Source organism: Herpailurus yagouaroundi, unplaced genomic scaffold (assembly GCF_014898765.1).
Source record: "Herpailurus yagouaroundi ecotype Mexico unplaced genomic scaffold, PumYag 186, whole genome shotgun sequence".
NCBI classification, from domain to species: domain Eukaryota; kingdom Metazoa; phylum Chordata; class Mammalia; order Carnivora; family Felidae; genus Herpailurus; species Herpailurus yagouaroundi.
The window spans coordinates 3682273-3701245 of NW_024412417.1; the positions used below are offsets into that span (position 1 = coordinate 3682273).

At 35.1% G+C, this 18973-nt stretch overlaps 1 protein-coding gene across 2 annotated transcripts in view; it reads right to left on the reverse strand.

Annotated features, from left to right (window-relative positions):
- CUNH8orf88 (chromosome unknown C8orf88 homolog) overlaps nucleotides 1-18973 on the reverse strand; it is a 36498-nt gene that overhangs the window by 16885 nt on the left and 640 nt on the right. The window contains exons 2-4 of one of the 2 annotated variants that reach the window (XM_040493944.1): nucleotides 12729-12848; nucleotides 10424-10497; nucleotides 1576-1651 (exon numbers count right to left, since the gene is read on the reverse strand). In XM_040493944.1, coding sequence (XP_040349878.1) covers nucleotides 1576-1651; nucleotides 10424-10497; nucleotides 12729-12801 — 223 coding nt within the window. In that variant the 5' untranslated portion in view covers nucleotides 12802-12848. The remainder of the gene's footprint in view (nucleotides 1-1575; nucleotides 1652-10423; nucleotides 10498-12728; nucleotides 12849-18973) is intronic. The other variant, XM_040493943.1, reaches the window with a different exon arrangement.

Below are 18973 nucleotides of genomic sequence, written 5' to 3' on the forward strand. Positions count from 1 at the left end.
ATAATACTGTACTAAAAGCCACCAAATTATACCTTTTAAAATGGCTTAAATTGTGAATTATACTTCAATTAAAAAAGAAGAAAGAAACCACAGAATTGTAAAGGGGTGTCCCAAGATAATAGTAAAGTACATTCTAGGACAACAGTACTGAAGAGTAGTCTATACTGGAACAAGATAATGGAGGATTCTGAAGGAAAAGTTTCCTTGGGCGGGGGGGGGGGGGGGGTAGAATACAAATTGATATATTTGTGCATAAGAAAAATATTACAGGTAAGTGTAAGAGCATTGTTGGAGCATTAAGGGGAAAAGTTAACAAGAGTCACACAGGAAAACAATGCAAACATTAGCTCCAAGAAAAAACGATGGATTGTATGCAAGACATATGCACCTCTTGGCTAAACAACTGTATTTACATAGTCATATAATATAAAGAGTGATAATGCTTGCACTAAAATTTGTGAAATGGCTATATGGTGGGGAGGGGAGAAAGAAGGGTGAAGAAGTGAGGGAAGTGACATGGAAGACATTAAATTCTCATTTTCCACAATAGGCTGCCAATATAGAATATCAAAACAATTTTAAATTTGGAAACAATTTAAACATTTTATTTAGAAATATGGAGTTAAATACTAGAATAAAAAAGGTAATAGAGTATTTTCATAACTTTTAAACAAAAAATTGACAAAAATTTAGACTAAATTAATAATTTTTATTTCATTAAATAAAAAGTGTCTGGTGGGGGAGACTATTGGTTATCCCCAAGAGCAGTTCTTCCCTTCTGCTTTAGTAACAGAATTAGCAGGCTATTCAGCTAAAGATTACATTTTCCAGTCTGTTTTGTACAGCACGAATAAGTACTGGCCAATGAGATACCAAGTGAAAGTGATACATGCTACTTTATGGGTCATTCTTTTAAGGAGAACTACCTCTCCCCTTCCTTCCTGATGGCTAGATAAGGAACAGGATGGCTGGATCCAAGGCATTCATTCATCTTGGGCAATGAGACAGAAGCCATACATTAAAGATGGCAAAGCAATGAGACTGAGTCCAGTAGTATTTCATCAGAGCAGAATGAACACACCAGCTCAATTATGAGCTGATACGGAAGATACAGAAATAGGGGTGCCTGGGTGGCTCAGTCAGTTAAGTGTCTGACTTCAGCTCAAGTCATGATCCCATGGCTCTTGAGTTTGAGTCCCACATTGGGCTCTGTGAGGACAACTCAGAGCCTGGAGCCTGCTTCAGATTCTGTCTCTGTCTGTCTCTCTCTGCTCCTCCCCTGATCATACTCTTTCTCTCTCTTTCAAATATAAATAAACATTAAAATTTTTTTAAATAATAAAAAATACTTAAAAAAAGATACAGATATAAACTTCTATCTTGTATAAGCCTTGTTATTATGGTCTCTCCCCTAAAGCAGTCAAACCTATAGCATGATTACTATAGCCAAAAATCAACCAAAAAAAAATATAGTAAAACTTCCTGTGCACATGAGGTTTGCAGCTAAGCAAATATTAACTTACCATGAATACTAAGACTCCCTTATGAAATTTAAGAATTATGGTAAAAATTTACCTTTTTTAACTGGAGACTGATGTTGCTGTGGTTCATTATGACCTTGAGAAAAGGCTTGCATTCCATTCGTCTTACACTATTGAAAGAATAAGAAAATATACCTTTTAACTATGGCCTAAAAACTTTATATAACCTTTTATTTTTTTTAGCAGCCAAAACTATTTTCCTAAACAATCAAAGTATTAGTCAAGACATTATTTCTGGCCATAAAGGATAAGCAACCTTCTAAGAATGCTTATTAAAGGCAAAAAATTCTTTCAAAATATATTCACAGATATCTTTAACTATTTGTCAGGATTTTTAACTAACTCCTCTTCTGATTCCATGCTCACCAAGAAGTACCCCTATTACAATTTAGCTTCCCGTAAATCTCCCTAGTGCATATAATAGTGGAACCAATAAGAGAATGTCAGAGCACAAGACCCTAAATTTCTCATGATAAAATAATGGGTTTTATGATTTTATAAATCAGTTTCACAAACTTGGGTCAATATATATAATCTATCCTTAAGATAGATCATCTCTTGGGGCACCTGGGTGGATCAGTCGGTTGAGCAGCTGACTTTGGCTCAGGTCATAATCTCCCAGTTCATGAGTTCGAGCCCTAATCAGTTTCACTGCTCTCAGCACAGAGCCCACTTTGGGTCCTCTGTCCCCCTCTGTCTCTGCCCCTTCCCAGCTCATGCTCTCTCTCTCTCTCTCTCTCAAAAATAAATAAACATTAAAAAAAATCATCTCTTTTGCTGACAAAAATCAGTTTGCAAACAGTAGGCCATACTCTGAACCATGGTAATTCATTAAGGTAGGTTTCTCTGGAAAAATCTATCCTAAAAAATGAACATCTCTGCTCTATCAGTCATTGTAGTAGCAAGTTATAGCCCATTCCTTAAATATTCGCAAATTCTACCAAGGTAACTCCATGAAGTCAGAAAGTTATCTAACCCTATGACAAAATGAAAAGTAATGAGATAATTCTATGGTACGAGTTACCAAAATAAGTTATCAGGAAAAAAAAAAATCAAATTTTAACAAAATTTTTATTTTTAAGTAGAGGTAGAAAATATATGAAAATGGAAAAGATTTTCATTCTCCAAGGTTTTTGTTCCTGTTAGATTTAATAAACTATAATATGAATGTTATGGTCCTTTTTAAAAATTAGTTTTTTAAATTTCAAAATTGCAGCAGAGGCACACTTCACTGACACTAAAATGCAAGCCTAAAATCAAACTTAAAAGTAAATTTTATTCTGAAAAAAAATTAAAAAACATTTTTAAAATAGTATCTAAAAGAGTAAAATACTTACTAATAAATTTAACCAAGGTGGTAAAATATTTGTATGTGGAAAACTATAAGACACTGAAGAAATTAAAGAGGACACAAATAAATGGAAAGATATCCTGTGTTCATGGATTGAAAGAATATTGTTAAAAAGTTCTTACTACCTAAACTGATCTACAGATTCAGTACAATCCCTTTCAAAATTCCAGTAACAGTTTTTACAGAAATAGGAAAAGCAGTTCTAAAATTCATATGGAACCACAAAAGACCCTGAGTAGCCAAAGTAATCTTGAGTAGAAGAACAAAGCTGGAGGCATCACACTTCCACACTATATTACAAAGTTATAATAATCAAAACATTACAATGCTGACATAAAAACACATAATAGGGTGCCTGGGTAGCTCAGTCAGTAAAGCATGCAACTCTTGATCTTGGGGTCATGAGTCCCTTCGTGTAGAGATTAAAAATCTTGAAAAGATTAGATATCCACATGCAAAAGAATGAAACTGGACTCTTACACTACACAAAAATGACCTCAAAATGGATCAAAAACAAATAGAAGATCTGAAACCATAAAACTCATAGGAGAAAACATATTGAAAAAGTTCCTGGACACTGGTCTTGGCAATGATTTTTTGGATATGACATCAAAAGCACAAGCAACAAAAGCAAAATTAAGTGGGACTACATCAAACTAAAAAGCTTCTGCACAGCAAAAGCAGCAATCAACAAAATGAAACAGCAACCAACAGAATGGGAGAAAATATTTGCCAACCGTATTAGCAATAAGGGATTAATATCCAAAATATATAAAGATCTCATACAACACAACAGCAAAATAATAATAATAATAATAATAATAATAATAATAATAATCTGATTTAAAAATAGGCAAAAGACCTGAATAAACATTTTTCCAAAGAAAACACACAAATGGCCAAGAAGCACATGAAAAGATGCTTAACACTGCTAAATCGTGAGGGTAATGCAAATCAAAACTAGACTGAGATACCACCTCACACCTGTTGGGAAGGCTATTATCAAAAACACAAGAAGTGCTAGCAAGAATGGGGGTTGGGGGCGAAAAGGAATCCTTGTACAATGATGGTGGGAATGTAAACTGGTTCAGCGATTTTGGAAAACATTATGGAAGTTCCTCAAAAAATTAAATGTAAAACTGCCATAAGATCCATCATCCCCACTTCGGGGTATACATCCAAAGGAAATAAAATCGCAGTCTTGAAGACTATGCATTCCCATGTTCACTGCATCATTATTCACGATAGCATTATTCACAAGTCCATCAACAGATGAATGGGTAAGGAAAATGTGATAGAGATATACGAAAAATATATAAATAGGATATTATTCAGCCATAAAAAGAGAAGCAAATCGTGACATATGTGACAACATGGATGAACCTGGAGGACATCATACTAAGTGAAATAAGCCAGACACAGAAAGACAAATATTGTATGATCTCACTTATATGTGAAATTTCAAAAGTCAAATTCATAGTATTAGAGAATAGAATGGTGATTGCCAGGAGTGGAGGACAGAGAAAATGGGGAGATGCTGGTCAAAGAATACAAATTTTCAATTATAAGATAAGTAAGCTCTGGAGATCTAATATACAGCATGGTGGTTATAATTATTAATATTATATTATATGCTTAAAATTTGCTAATTGTTCCCACCACACACACACACACAAAAACTGGTAACTATGTCAGGTGATGAACGTGGTAATTAACTTGTTATAATAATATCAAGATGTATACATTCATTAAACAGGTTGTACACCGTTATAAAAATCATGTTGTATAACCTAAATATATTGTAAATCACATGTCAAGAAATCTGAAAAAAATGTACTTTATCATTTATGCATATATTAACAACTAAAAATACTGATTATTTCAAATATACTGATTATTTCAAATCTTTCATAGCATATAAGAACTTACATCTACTAAAATTTTATGTTAGTTTGTTATCTCAATTATCATATTACAATAAAGTCATGTATAATCTTACAAATTTTACAATCTTACATAATCAAATCAATAAAATTTGAGAATTCTATAACGAAGATATGCAGAAAGTGTCATGGAAGGAATGAGTAAGAGAATAAAACTTGACTTAAAAATGTCAGGAAAGGTTTTACATAGGCAGTGATGCTTAAACACTTGGAGGATTAGTAGTAGTTAGGCTGGCTTAACTAGTGAAAAGTGAATGTTTATGGAAGAAAAGATCCTTATGCTAGAAAATACACAGAGCGGTAAGATATGCCAACATGGTTAAGTTGTTAATTCTTCTCAAATTCATCTTTAGACTCAGTCAAATTCCAACAGACTTTCTGTAGATAATGACAAGCTCACTTAAAACTTACATGGAAATATAAAAGACTTAGAGAGCAGAGACAAATTTGAAAAAGAATAAAGTTAGTGAATTTTCACTATCTGAAATGAAGGCTTATCATAAACCTACAGCAGTCTATAAGTAAAATGTGATGTTGACAAAAAGACGGACATATGGGAGACCCATGTACAGTGTGTAACTATACTTAACAATACTGTGTTGTGTAACTGAAAGTTGCTAAAAGAATAAATCTTAAATGTTCTCACCGTAACAGCAACAAAATAATTATGTAAAATTAAGGATGTGTTAACTAAATTGATTTTGGTAAACATTCTGCAACATATTGCATGTATCAAATCATCATCACACTGTACACCTTAAACTGACACAATGTTACATGTCAATTATACCTCCATAAAGTGGGGGGAAAAGACATATAAATCAATAAATAATAGGGAGTTTAGAAATAAACACACATGATATACTAATTTTCAACACTCTTACAATTCACTGATAAAAAGACAAACAACGCAAATATTAAAAATACGCAAAATATTTGAACAGACACTTCACCAGAAAGGAAAAAAAGAAAAATACAAATGGCAAATAAGTTCATGATAAGATGCTCAATCTCATTAATCATTATGAAAATGCAAATTTAAAATATAATTAGAGGATGCAAAAATCCTCAACAAGATACTAGCCAACCGGATCCAACAATACATTAAAAGAATTATTCACCATGACCAAGTGGGATTTATACCTGGGATGCAGGGCTGATTCAACATCTGCAAAACAGTCAATATGATACATCACATCAATAAAAAGACAAAAACCACATGATCCTCTCAATAGATGCAGAGAAAGCATTTGACAAAATACAACATCCTTTCTTGATAAAAACCCTCAAGAAAGTAGGGACAGAAGGATCATACCTCAAAATGATAAAAGCCATATATATGAAAGACCCACCACTAATATCATCCTCAATGGGGAAAAACAGAGCTTTTCCCGGTCAGGGATGTCCACTCTCGCCACTGTTATTCAACATAGTATTGGAAGTCCTAGCCTCAGCAATCAGACAACACAAAGGAATAAAACGCATCCAAATTGGCAAGGAGGAAGTCAAACTTTCACCCTTTGCAGATGACATCATACTCTATATGGAAAACCCAAAAGATTCCACCAAAACACTGCTAGAACTGATCCATGAATTCAGCAAAGTTTCAGGATATAAAATCAATGCACAGAAATCAGTTGCATTTCTATACACCAATAATGAAGCAACAGAAAGAGAAATCAAGGAACCAATCCCATTTACAATTGCACCAAAAAACCAGAAAATACCTAGGAATGGTGAAAAAGCTACACACTGAAAACTATAGAAAGCTTATGAAAGAAATTGAAGGAGACACAAAAAATAGAAAAATATTCCATGTTCCTGGATTGGAAGAACAAATATTTTTATAATGTCGATACTACCCAAAGCAATTTATACATTCAATGGAATCCCTGTCAAAGTGACACCAGCATTCTTCACAGAACTAGAACAAACAATCCTAAAGTTTATACGGAACCAGAAAAGATCCCAAAGAGCCAAAGCAATCTTGAAAAAGAAAACCAAAGCTGGAGGCATCACAATCCCGGACTTCAAGATGTATTACAAAGCTCTAATTATCAAGACAGTATGGTGCTGGCACAAAAACAGATACTTAGATCAATAGAACAGAATAGAGGACCCAGAAATGGACCCACAAACATATGGCCAACTAATCTTTGACAAGAGCAGGAAAGAATATCGAAAGGAATAAAACAGTCTCTTCAGCAAATGGTGTTAGGAAAACTGGACAGCGACATGCAGAAAAATGAACCTGGACCACTTTTTTTACACCACAAAAATAAATTAAAAATGGATGAAAGAACTAAACAGGAAGCCATCAAAATCCTATAGGAGAAAGCAGGCAAAAACCTCTTTGACCTTGGCCGCAGCAACTTCTTACTCAACACGTCTACAGAGGCAAGGGAAACAAAAGCAAAAATGCACTATTGGGACCTCATCAAGATGAAAAGCTTCTGCACAGCAAAGGAAACCATCAGCAAAAATAAAAGGCAACTAACTGAATGGGAAAAGATATTTGCAAATGACATATCAGATAAAGGATTAGTATCCAGAATCTGTAAAGAACTTATGAAACTCAACACCCAAAAAATAATCCAGTGAAGAAGTGGGCAAAAGACATGAACAGACACTTTTCCAAAGAAGACATCCAGATGGCCAACCGACACATGAAAAGATGCTCAACATCACTCATCATCAGGGAAATACGAATTAAAACCACAATGAGATACCACCTCATACCAGTCAGAATGGCTAAAATTAATAAGTCAGGGAACAACAGATGTTGGTGAGGATGTGGAGAAAGAAGATCTCCTTTGCACTGCTGGTGGAATGCAAACTGGTACAGCCACTATGGAAAACTTCAAGAGGTTCCTCAAAAATGTTAAAAATACCCCATGACCCAGCAATTGCACTACTAAGTATATATCCAAGGGATACAAGTGTACTGTTTTGAAGGGGCACATACACCCCAATGTTTATAGCAGTGCTATTGACCATAGCCAAATTATGGAAAGAGCCCAAATGTCCATCGACAGATGAATGGATAAAGAAGATGTGGAATGGGGGCGCCTGGGTGTCTCAGTCGGTTGAGCATCCAACTTCAGCTCAGGTCGTGATCTCACAGTTCGTGAGTTCAAGCCCCGTGTTGGGCTCTGTGCTGATGGCTCAGAGCCTCGAGCCTGCTTCGGATTCTGTGTCTCCCTCTCTCTCTGACCCTCCCCTACTCATACTCTGTCTCTGTCTCTCTCTCTCTCTCTCAAGAATAAACATTAAAAAAAAGAAGAAGATGTGGTGTGTGTACACACACACACACACACACACACACACACACACACACACAATGGAGTATTACTCAGCAATCAAAAGAATGAAATCTTGCCATTTACAACAACGTGGATGGAACTAGAGGGTATTATGCTAAGGGAAATAAGTCGGTCAGAGAAAGACAAATATCATATGACTTCATTCATATGTGGACTTTAAGACACAGAACAGATGAACAGAAGGGAAGCGAAGCAAAAATAATATAAAAACAGGGAGGGGGACAAAACATGAGACTCTTAAATATGGAGAACAAACAGAGGATTGCTGGAGGGGCTGTGGGTGGGGGGATGGGCTAAATGGGTGAGGGGCACTAAGGAAGACACTTGCTGGGATGAGCACTGGGTGTTATACATAGGGAATGAATCACCGGAATCTACTCATGAAATCATTATTGCACTATATGCTAACTTGGATGTAAATTATAAATAAATAAATAAATAAATAAATAAATAAATAAATAAATAAATAAATAAAATATAATTAGATACTAACACTCACATCCTAAAATGGCTAAAAAGTGGTAGGCTCTGAAGCAACTGTAACCGGCACATACTACTGGTGGGAATGTAAGTACAACCACTTCAGAAAACATACCACCCGTTTCTTATAAAGATTACCTGCTAACATACTACTACTACTTCAGTTTTATAATGCAGAGAACCTCTCAAACATGTATAAAATATATGGAGGGATGTTCGCTGTAGCATTTACTATAATATAGAAACAAGTGCCAAGCCCATCAAGAGAAAATGAACAACAAAATAAATGTAGTTATTTGTATATAAAAAGAGATTTTTTTATGTCAGCACATATAGAACTGCTTTATTCATTTTACAAGTTGCCTAATATTCTATTTATTATGAATACACTTATTCTTATGCATGCATTATCTATTTCTAGAAGTATCTACGTAAGAAACTGGTAGAATGGTTACTTCTGATCAGAGGAAATCAGTGACTACGGGATAGAGATTGCAGGGAAATTTTCCATTCATGCCATTTTGCATGTTTTCAATTTTGATTATTGTACTTATTCAAAAAGTTAGATAGTTTAAAACATAAACCTAAATGAGAAAAGAATGGCAAAAACACATGTGGGTACAGTACTATTTATATAAAATTACAAAACAGTTAAAACAATTCTATTCGTTGTAGCAAAAGTATGAACACATTCATGAAAACAGTAACAAATCGAGAACATTTGGAAGAAGGTGAGAAGGAAGGTGAGAAGACAATGGGATGGTGGAGGGGACACGGTCCACAGACACAGCCGGGAGAACTGGTGCACAAATGGAGAGAGCAGTTACTACATGCCAGACACAGTGCTCAGAACTTTGGGAGCCTCAGCTCACTGCTGCCTCCTCCTTACACCAACCTAGTAGCCCCATTTTCAGGTGAGGAAACTGAGGCTCTGACAAGTGAAAGAAATCACTCACGCCAGGTCACGGGGCTGGGAAGTGACAGGGCCGGGGCTCAAGCTCATCTTCCTCTCGGAACCCTGGCATGTGGCTGTGTCTCTCTCAGGCCAGCTACCCCCTCTCTGGACCCATCTCCAGGACAAGTCCCAAGGCACACCCTTAATGCAATGCTTGGGGATGGCAGAAAATAAGATTCCATTGCACAATGAGAACTATTCTCACATACCTACACGTGGAGTAAGAAGAGGAGGGTGTGAAGAAAATGAAATGGTGGGATTCTGTCCTAAAGCCAAGACTACACTGTATGTTAACTAACTTGAGAATAAATAAAATAAGATAAAATTAAAAAAAGAAAATGAGATAGTGGAGGGATATAGAGGGTTTTGAACATTATCTTATTTAGGTTTTTTCTTTAACATTTTCTAAAACAAACAAATATAGCAAAATGTTTAGGCTTGGAAATGGTGGGCAACAGGTATAATTTTCTTTAATATAATTTCAAAAACTATATAAAGCATGGGGCACCCGGGTAGTTCAGTCTGTTAAACATGAAACTCTTGATTTTAGCTCAGGTCATGACCTCACGATTTGTGAGTTCGAGTCCCACATCAGGCTCCACACTGGCAGTGCAGAGCCTGCCTGGGACTCTCCCTCTCTCTCTGCCCCTCCCCACCCCTCTCTCTCAAAATAAATATATAAACTTAAAAAATAATTTCAAAAATAATTCCAAAAAAAAAAAAAAAACTATATAAAGCACCCAGCACAGTGCCCGGCATAAAATACCCATCTAACAAATGTTACCTTCCAGTCTGCAATGCTTCATTTTATTATAATTTGTAGGACTTACTCTGCTAACTCCGCTTTGTAAGCACTGAGTTTTGCACGGATATTCGTTTTGAAAGTTGAAAGGGAATACTGCTCCTATTAGGACAGAAAAAAAGAAAACTACATTAAATACCCATTACCGGAACCTAAAAACCTTAAGTACCCAAAATATTCTAGGCACTGTTTTGAAATATTTTCTGATGGTTCCTCTACTCAACAAACATTCATTCAACACTATAAAACACTATGAAATGTCACCCACTATGTTACGGAATGGGTATGTAAGTGTGAAAAGAGTTCAGAGATAAAAGAGCTCATGGTCTGTTTTGAGAAACAAGCTCATAAACAATTACTATGATAAAAACAAGTTATCTGAGAGGTACAGAGAAGATACTAGGGCTTTGTGATATAGCAGAAAGCTTCGCAAAAGGAAGTAATTCTATCTGGATCTTAAAAACAATTTTGGGGGTATGTGAGCTAGTTAAGGAGTACAGAAGAAGTATATTGAAAAAGGCCAAAATTAATTTCTGATTTATTAAGCTTTTCCACCCAATAAACCCACTCCCTTCTGGATCTTAAGAGGATATAATTAAATGAGAGATGAGCCCACTACCTTTTGCCCCTACAAGGGCCTTGGAGGGAAAGGATGAACAAAAAACTGTATCTGTACAGACGAGGGAGTGAGAGGTGCTGTGAAAAGGCTGGTCACAGAAGGAGCTGCTGCCAATGGCTTTATACCCTTCCCTTTACAAGAAAATCTGAGACTTGATCCTAAACAACTGCCTCTTCAGCACACCAGAAGGAGATGCATCCGGGCACCTGGGTGGCTGAGTGGGTTAAGCGTCCAACTCTCGATTTCGGCTCAGGTCATGATCTCATGGTTCATGAGATCAAGCCTGGTGCCAGGCTCTGTGCTGACAGCATGCAGCCTACTTGGGATTCTGTCTCCCTCTCTCTCTGCCCCTCCCGTGCTCACGCTCTCTTTCAAAAATAAATAAATAAACATTTAAAAGAAAGAGAGAGAGAGAGAGGACATGGCATCAACACTGCCAAAGCTATGGTCCAGAAGATTCCTTAATTTCATTTGTCTGTCTTAAGTCACACAGCCATCTTCAGAAGAAACACGACCAAAGTAGAGACCATCTTCCTTGTAAGAACCAAGGATGGGAGAATAAACAGAAGATTGAGGAACTGGTGCCATTTCTATCTTTTCTCCTTCATCTTTGCACCCAACAAAAGAGCTATTTTTTTTTTTCCTTTTTCTGAATAGCAAGTTACTCAGTTGAACACATGGACCAAAGAGTATTTTAATAGGATGGACCAAAGAGTATTTTGATAGGATGGTGAGAAATAGATTTGTATATTAATATTTAATTTAACTTAATTAATTTAATAATTGATTAAAAATGCATACATGTATGTGTACACACACACACACACACCTAAGTTAGTAGAAGCCATTCTTTCAACAATGAAAAACTAAAAGGTTAATATTCCAATTAAGGAAAGTATTTTAAGAATTTATCCCAGGGGCGCCTGGGTGGCGCAGTCGGTTAAGCGTCCGACTTCAGCCAGGTCACGATCTCGCGGTCCGTGAGTTCGAGCCCCACGTCAGGCTCTGGGCTGATGGCTCAGAGCCTGGAGCCTGTTTCCGATTCTGTGTCTCCCTCTCTCTCTGCCCCTCCCCCATTCATGCTCTGTCTCTCTCTATCCCAAAAATAAATAAACGTTGAAAAAAAATTAAAAAAAAAAAAGAATTTATCCCAAATCCTAGTTTTGTGAGCAAGAGAAATTTTTAATTTTAGAAATTTTTGTTTAGATTTTCCGAAAAATAATACTGTATGTTCCAACTCAAGTATAGCCCTAACCTGTAACTGTTGTTTTGCCTGTATTCAGTAATTAATTCATCCATTCATTCATTTATATGCAGTTAGGAATTTTTTTTTTAAAGGCCAATTCTCTCTCCCTCATGATTGCTTTGCTCTACAGTGACCATAATCACCGGGCACAATTTGGGTTGAGAATATCATTTTAAGCAGAAGCCAGTTAACCATGAAAACGAGACATGAAAATAAATACATACAGTTTTTCTCAGGCAAGACCTATTCTTCTTCCTACCTTTGCTGGTCTGGTAGCCTATGCAGTGGGAGACTAGTAAGAGTCTTTTTCTTTGGTAATACTTTTAAACTCTTCAAACAAAGGAGACCATTAGTTTTCATTATTCTCTATCCCCCATAAACAATCACTTTATATATGAGTTCGCCTTTCAAATACTACTTAGCCATTATCCAATTCATCTCTAAAGATGTATACCCGAGATTACTTACCAGGGGGAGAAGTCAGATGACGAACAGGTCTTGCTGGTTGAAGCGGTTTACCAATCAATTTTTTGGTTTCCATTATCACAAAGACCTTGAAGTTCCATACTTGAAGAGGGAAAAAGACATCTGATCTTTTCGACAAGATAATCAAAATGCTTTAACAAATTTTATATACATATATACATATGTGTGTGTGTGTGTGTGTGTGTGTATAAAACCACAACACTCATTTGAAGATACCTACACCTTATAAGTTAAGGAGTTAAGGTGGAAAAAATCACAAGCCCTTAAAATAATATGTGACAATCTTTATAGCATCTGTCACAATGGAACATTCCCTCTTTTAAAACATTTTACTCCTTTAACTTGCCTGACTTTTCTTTTGGTTTCCTATACCTTTGACTACCTCTTCTAACTTCCTTAGCTTATTCCTCTTCCTTTCTCCAATGAAATTCAGGAATTCTTCCAAATTTGGCTTCGATCCTCTTCGTTGACCTGATCTACTCTCCTCATGATTTCAACTACCTATCTACGTGATAGACATGCCCTAATTTATACATTTAGCACCTACCTCTCTTTTGAATTCCAGTTCTATTTTTCTAAAGTTATTTCCATTTATATCTTATGACAGACACCTCAAATTCAACATATCCAAAATCAAATTCATTACTTTGACTCCAAAGATGCTCGTCCTCCTGTAGTCCTTAAAGTCTTCACCAACTCCCTCAGACCAACTTTGGCTAAATAAGATCTAAAATAAAAGTCTCCACACCATTAGTCTCTTAATTCCTGTCCATTCTACTTCCAAACTATTTCTCAAATCTATTTTCTTCATTCTCGCCACTACTCTTTTGGTTCCACAATAACTCTGAATTCATCTCCCTGATCACTCAGTGGGATTTAAAAACTCCCTTGTCTCCCTATGTTCCTGGGACACAGAGATTATGCCCACATCATGGCATTAAGAACATTGTACTCTACATAATGGCTGTTTGTCTTCCATACTTGGCAAAAGTGAGGAGCAGATTCTGTAACTGAGGAACAATATTTTCATTCACCCCCTTTCCCTGGCAACTAACAGTACCTGGACTGGATCCAAAGTAGGTGCTGAACAAATGGATAAATATAACCTCTTTCTCTCCAAACTATGATCCCTTTACATACACACACCTGCTTAGAAAACGTCCGTTCCTCATCACCTCCTGGATTATTCATAATAGAAACAGAGGCCAAAATCCATGTGTCATGCAGAGTAAACTATTTACCTAAGTTACGTTATTTAAGATTCAGAACAACTCTATCAATTAGGCACAATGAAGAGTGAAATCTCAGGTCTCAGGTGAGCCTACCTGTTGTTAATATTATGGCTCCAGCACCTAGTTATATAACTACAGAAAACAGTAGCCTCTACCTCCTAGGTTTGATGTGAAAACTAAATTATATGTATAAAGTATTAGCACAATGTCAGGCACACAGTAAGAGCTCAATAAATGTTAGCCTCATTATTTTTTAATAATACTAATTTTACAGATAAAGCTTAGAGAAATTAGGTATCTTGCCCAAGATCCTGAGTCTAGGAAGTAATAGCATGCCATATTCACGCTTCTGGCCAAAAAGAATCAAGAATCTCCCCAACCATTTTCCACCCCATACCCAGGCAGAACTGAACAGGTTCGTACCCTTATGTGCTCCCAAAACACCCCTGTATCTACCCTCTTCCAATGTGGTATTTACTGCACTAGTCGCAATTACCTTTTACCTGACCGTTAAATTACAGTTCTATCACACAGGTCTATCACCAGTGTCTAGTACAGTGTCTAGAACACTGTGGGTGTTTAATAGATTGTTGAATTCACAAATGTTATTTTGTTTTACCCTATACTTATACATTCTGGAGTTCCTTCACTCTCCCTGCTGCTCTTCTCCCAAAGTGCTATTCGTTTTTCAAGACCAAGGTCAAGTTACTTGCTTGGAAAATATTCTCATGTCTCAACAGTAATGTTAAATAAAATAGTTCACATGAAGCTTTCTAGTTCCTAACAAATAGTTGACAGTAAAATAACAATAATTTATTTTTCCTCTTCCACTGACCCCTACTGTATTTTATTAACTATTCTAAAATGTACCACAGTAAATCTATTTCGTGTGTTTGATTAGACCGAGTTAGCGGACACTGAAAAAACTGCATCTTATTTATCTTCATATCATAGTACCTGCAACATAATTGGTTTTACTAAATAAATCTATAAATTTAAATACCTTCTAAATATAACTGAAACCTTCTGATGCCTGAATAGGATATAGCTTTTCAAATTATGATGCCTATTAAGACAAAACTAAAAATAAAATTCCACCTGACTTTATATCTGCTTATCCAGAGACAAATGCAACCATATGATTTTAAGCAGATCATTACCTAAATGACTGTTTCCCTAAGTATGTAATAGGGTTAATAACTCCCTGTTAGCTCCAAAAACATACTTTTACCTATTTATAAATGCCTTGGGACATTTTATGCTAAGCAAAGTAAGTCAATCAGAGAAAGACAAATATCATATGATTTCACTCATATGTGGAATTTAAGAAACAAAACTGATGAACAAAGGGGAAGGGAAGCAAAAAACAGGGAGACAAACCATAAGAGATTCTTAAATACAGATTAAAGGCTGAGGGTTGCTGGAGGGGTGTTCGGTGGGGGGATGGGCTGAATGGGGGATGGGCATTAAGGAGGCACTTGTTGGGATGAACATTGGGTGTCATATGTAAGTGATGAATCACTAAATTCTATTCCTAAAATCATTATTACACTGTATGTTAACTAAGTTGGATTTCAATTAAACAATAAGTAAAAAAAAATGGCTCTAAACATTACTCAAATGTTAAAATCATAAATTTATAAACAACTTCTCAAAGTTAGCACTGATAAGTAAGTGCAAAAACAGTTACTTTTTCCTGAAGTTTGGAGAGCCAGCTAGTATTCCTCATTAATACCTATGGAGCTTTTGCGATGTGTCTCTTAACTGGTATTTCAACATGGCTATTAGCAACCTTCTAAACAAAACTCATGCCGTCCGTACTTTTTGGCAATACAACTTTGATATAATAAGAAACAAAAGAAAACTTATAAGCATGTGTAGCAAAAAAATATTTCAAACAAATATTTATTGAACATTTTCTATATGGAAAGAAAATTTTAAATAAGGACCAAAAAGCAATCTAATGTTGTGTTATTTAATGTTTATCCTAGACATTTTAATTGGGACCCTAATACTAGCATGTAGTAACTTTCCATCCTGTTTCCCATATGAAACTAATGAATCAGAATACAATAGAGTACTTTGGCACACACTTTCTTGTTTTTCACTGCTCAGCTGAAATTGAGTTGATAGGTTGTAAAGTTTTTTCCAGTTGCTGAGCAATGCAAATCCACGGTATTCAAACTAGGGATTTTCAAGAGTTGGGGAGTTACAGAACTATTATATGATTTTGCAACACAAGTATATAAACAAAAAATAAAAGATCTTTTCGTATCGCCCACCCTTTCAATTTATAGTAGGAAAAATATAGCAAAGGCTCCAGATACATAAATTCCTATCAGTTAAGGAAATGAGAAAAGATGATGTCATATAGTATTTAATTTTTTAAGTAAACTGTGTCTGTATAGAGACACTGACATTATAGGGAATAAGTTTGGAATTCACAGTATACAACAGCATCATGTCTTAAACAGTGTTATTAATGGAAAAGGCAAGTATTAACATTAATTATTACAGTAATTATTATTGAAAAACTGAATCACAGGATTGAAATCTATGAAGGACAGGACTCCACAAACCAAAGCCTAACTCTCGGTTTAGGTCAAAAATCATAAAGATTTAACTACAAAAATATTATATAAAATAACTTCAATCTTAAACTAATGCCTGCTTCACTCACCCAATATAGAGCTCCAAAAGTTTCCTTTGAAGCTACTAATACTACCTAGGGTAGGCCTTTATGGTATCAACTGTTACAAAGGACAACACTTGCAGAAGCAAAAAAAATTGTACTTAAAACACTGGATAACAAGTAGTTAGCCAATCATAGAGTTGTCTTTTAAACTATGAATATATAGCTTTGTGGTATATTTTTTAAAAAAGCATTTTGATCCACCGTCTCAAAAATTTCATTCTATTAATACATGCTGAGAACTAGCTACTGAATAGTTTTGTTTTGTTTTTTTTTTTCAAGTTTACACATAGTCAACAAATCATCTCAAAAAGCCAACTGCCATGTCAGAAAGCTTCAGTTGCTATTCTACATCTAGCAATACTAAAGTATATCTTAGGTTCCTTTTCTGTTCAAAAAAAAAAAAAAAAATTCAAACTAAATATAAATCCTAAGGACCCACCAATGTCCCAGACCAATTGGGACATAATCTTACTATGCAACGTATGCCATTCATTTTTTTATTAAAACTCCATTTTTGAGGTCCTATTACATGCTAAATGCTTTACATATGTTATTTCATTTTGAGCCACACATTAAATACTGTAGAGAATCACTATTAGTCATCTCACAGATGTAAAACCTGATGCTCAGAAAAAGAAGAGAGATTCTCAAGATCACCTAGTATATATATGGCAAAAATGAGGATTTAACTATAAAGTTCATGCCCTTGTCTCTAAACTTGCATGTTTGGTAAGTAAAAGAAAGACATAGGACTCTCTACTATTCCATATGGACACTGCATATATGGGTTTTTTTTAATGAATTAGAACATTTATACATAAATAGACTTGCTGAATAAACTAGCATATATATATATATACACACATATATTCCATTTCCTCAATTTATAATTTTTCTTAGAATACTAAATAAATTACATGATTACTATGCTTTCCTTATTCTGTAGACATGGTATAACAGTGCCAAACTTACCACGGGTCACAACTTAAGAAAAATACTATGTACTGTATTTAGAAGCTGGATACTAATAATTTCCAATCTAAATTCTCTATTTCTTTGGAAAATGCTGATGATTCTGCTGCAATTAATAAGATCATACAGATGAATGGATAAAGAGTATGTGATATATATATATATATATATATATACACACACACACACACACACACACTTATATATACACATATACACACAATGGAATATTATTCAGCCATAAAAAAGACTGAAATCCCCCCCACCTGCAACAACATGGATGAATCTAGAGTATAATGCTAAGCGAAATATGCCAGTCAGAAAAACACAAAATACGAAATTTCACTCTTGTGGAATTTAAGAAACAAAATAAATGAACAAAGAAAAAAAAAGAGATTAAAACAAAAACAAAAACAAAAACCCTACACCCTTAAAAATAGAGAACAAATGGTTCCCAGAGGGAAGGTGAAGCAGGGGCATGAGGGAAATAGGTGAATGGGATTAAGAGTCACTTATCTTAATGAGTAATACATGGAATTGCTGAATCACTATGTTATACACCTGAAACTAACATAACACTTTGTTAACTACACTGGAATTAAAACAAAAAGAAATACAGTCATATAAAATTACATAATCTGAGAAGTGGAAAGACCATGCCTTCATCTACCTCATGTATATGTCCCATGTGATAATCAGACAGGATTTAATCTCAATTTTCAACTTCAAAATACTATTATGCTAACTTAGGATTCCTTGAAACCAAATGCTCTTTGCAAGTAAACAGCACAGACTGATAAACTGATAGATGAAAAGAATATAAAGGAAATACAGGGGAGTTAAGACATAAACCGATTACGACTTAGGTGATAAAAGATATTTTATATTCCACAAATCAGGCTGCCAAATGAGAGAAAAATTTAAACTATCAAAAAGCTGTAAGAGGAGAGAGCGTTCCATAAAATACTTTCCATTTCATACCTTCTCTTTACAACCTACCAAAAAAAAAACTTTTTGGTCGGTGATGTACCTTGCAATACAAACAAAATTTAACACTTAGGTAGGATAAAACTGTCCAGATAATGTGCGCTTGTGGTCATAACTGATGTAACAGTCCTTTTCTTTAACTTTGCCTAAAATATCAGTAATTAAAACCTCTTGATACAAATATTGAATCATTATGCCGTAAACCTGAAACCGTTAGATATCAATTATATCTCAGGTTTTTTTAATGGCGTATCTTTACTTACAACTTCTGCGAAATACCTTCAGTTACTTTCACGAACCATTTGATTCTGCGAATTAACCGTATATATGTTTCTTGGCTC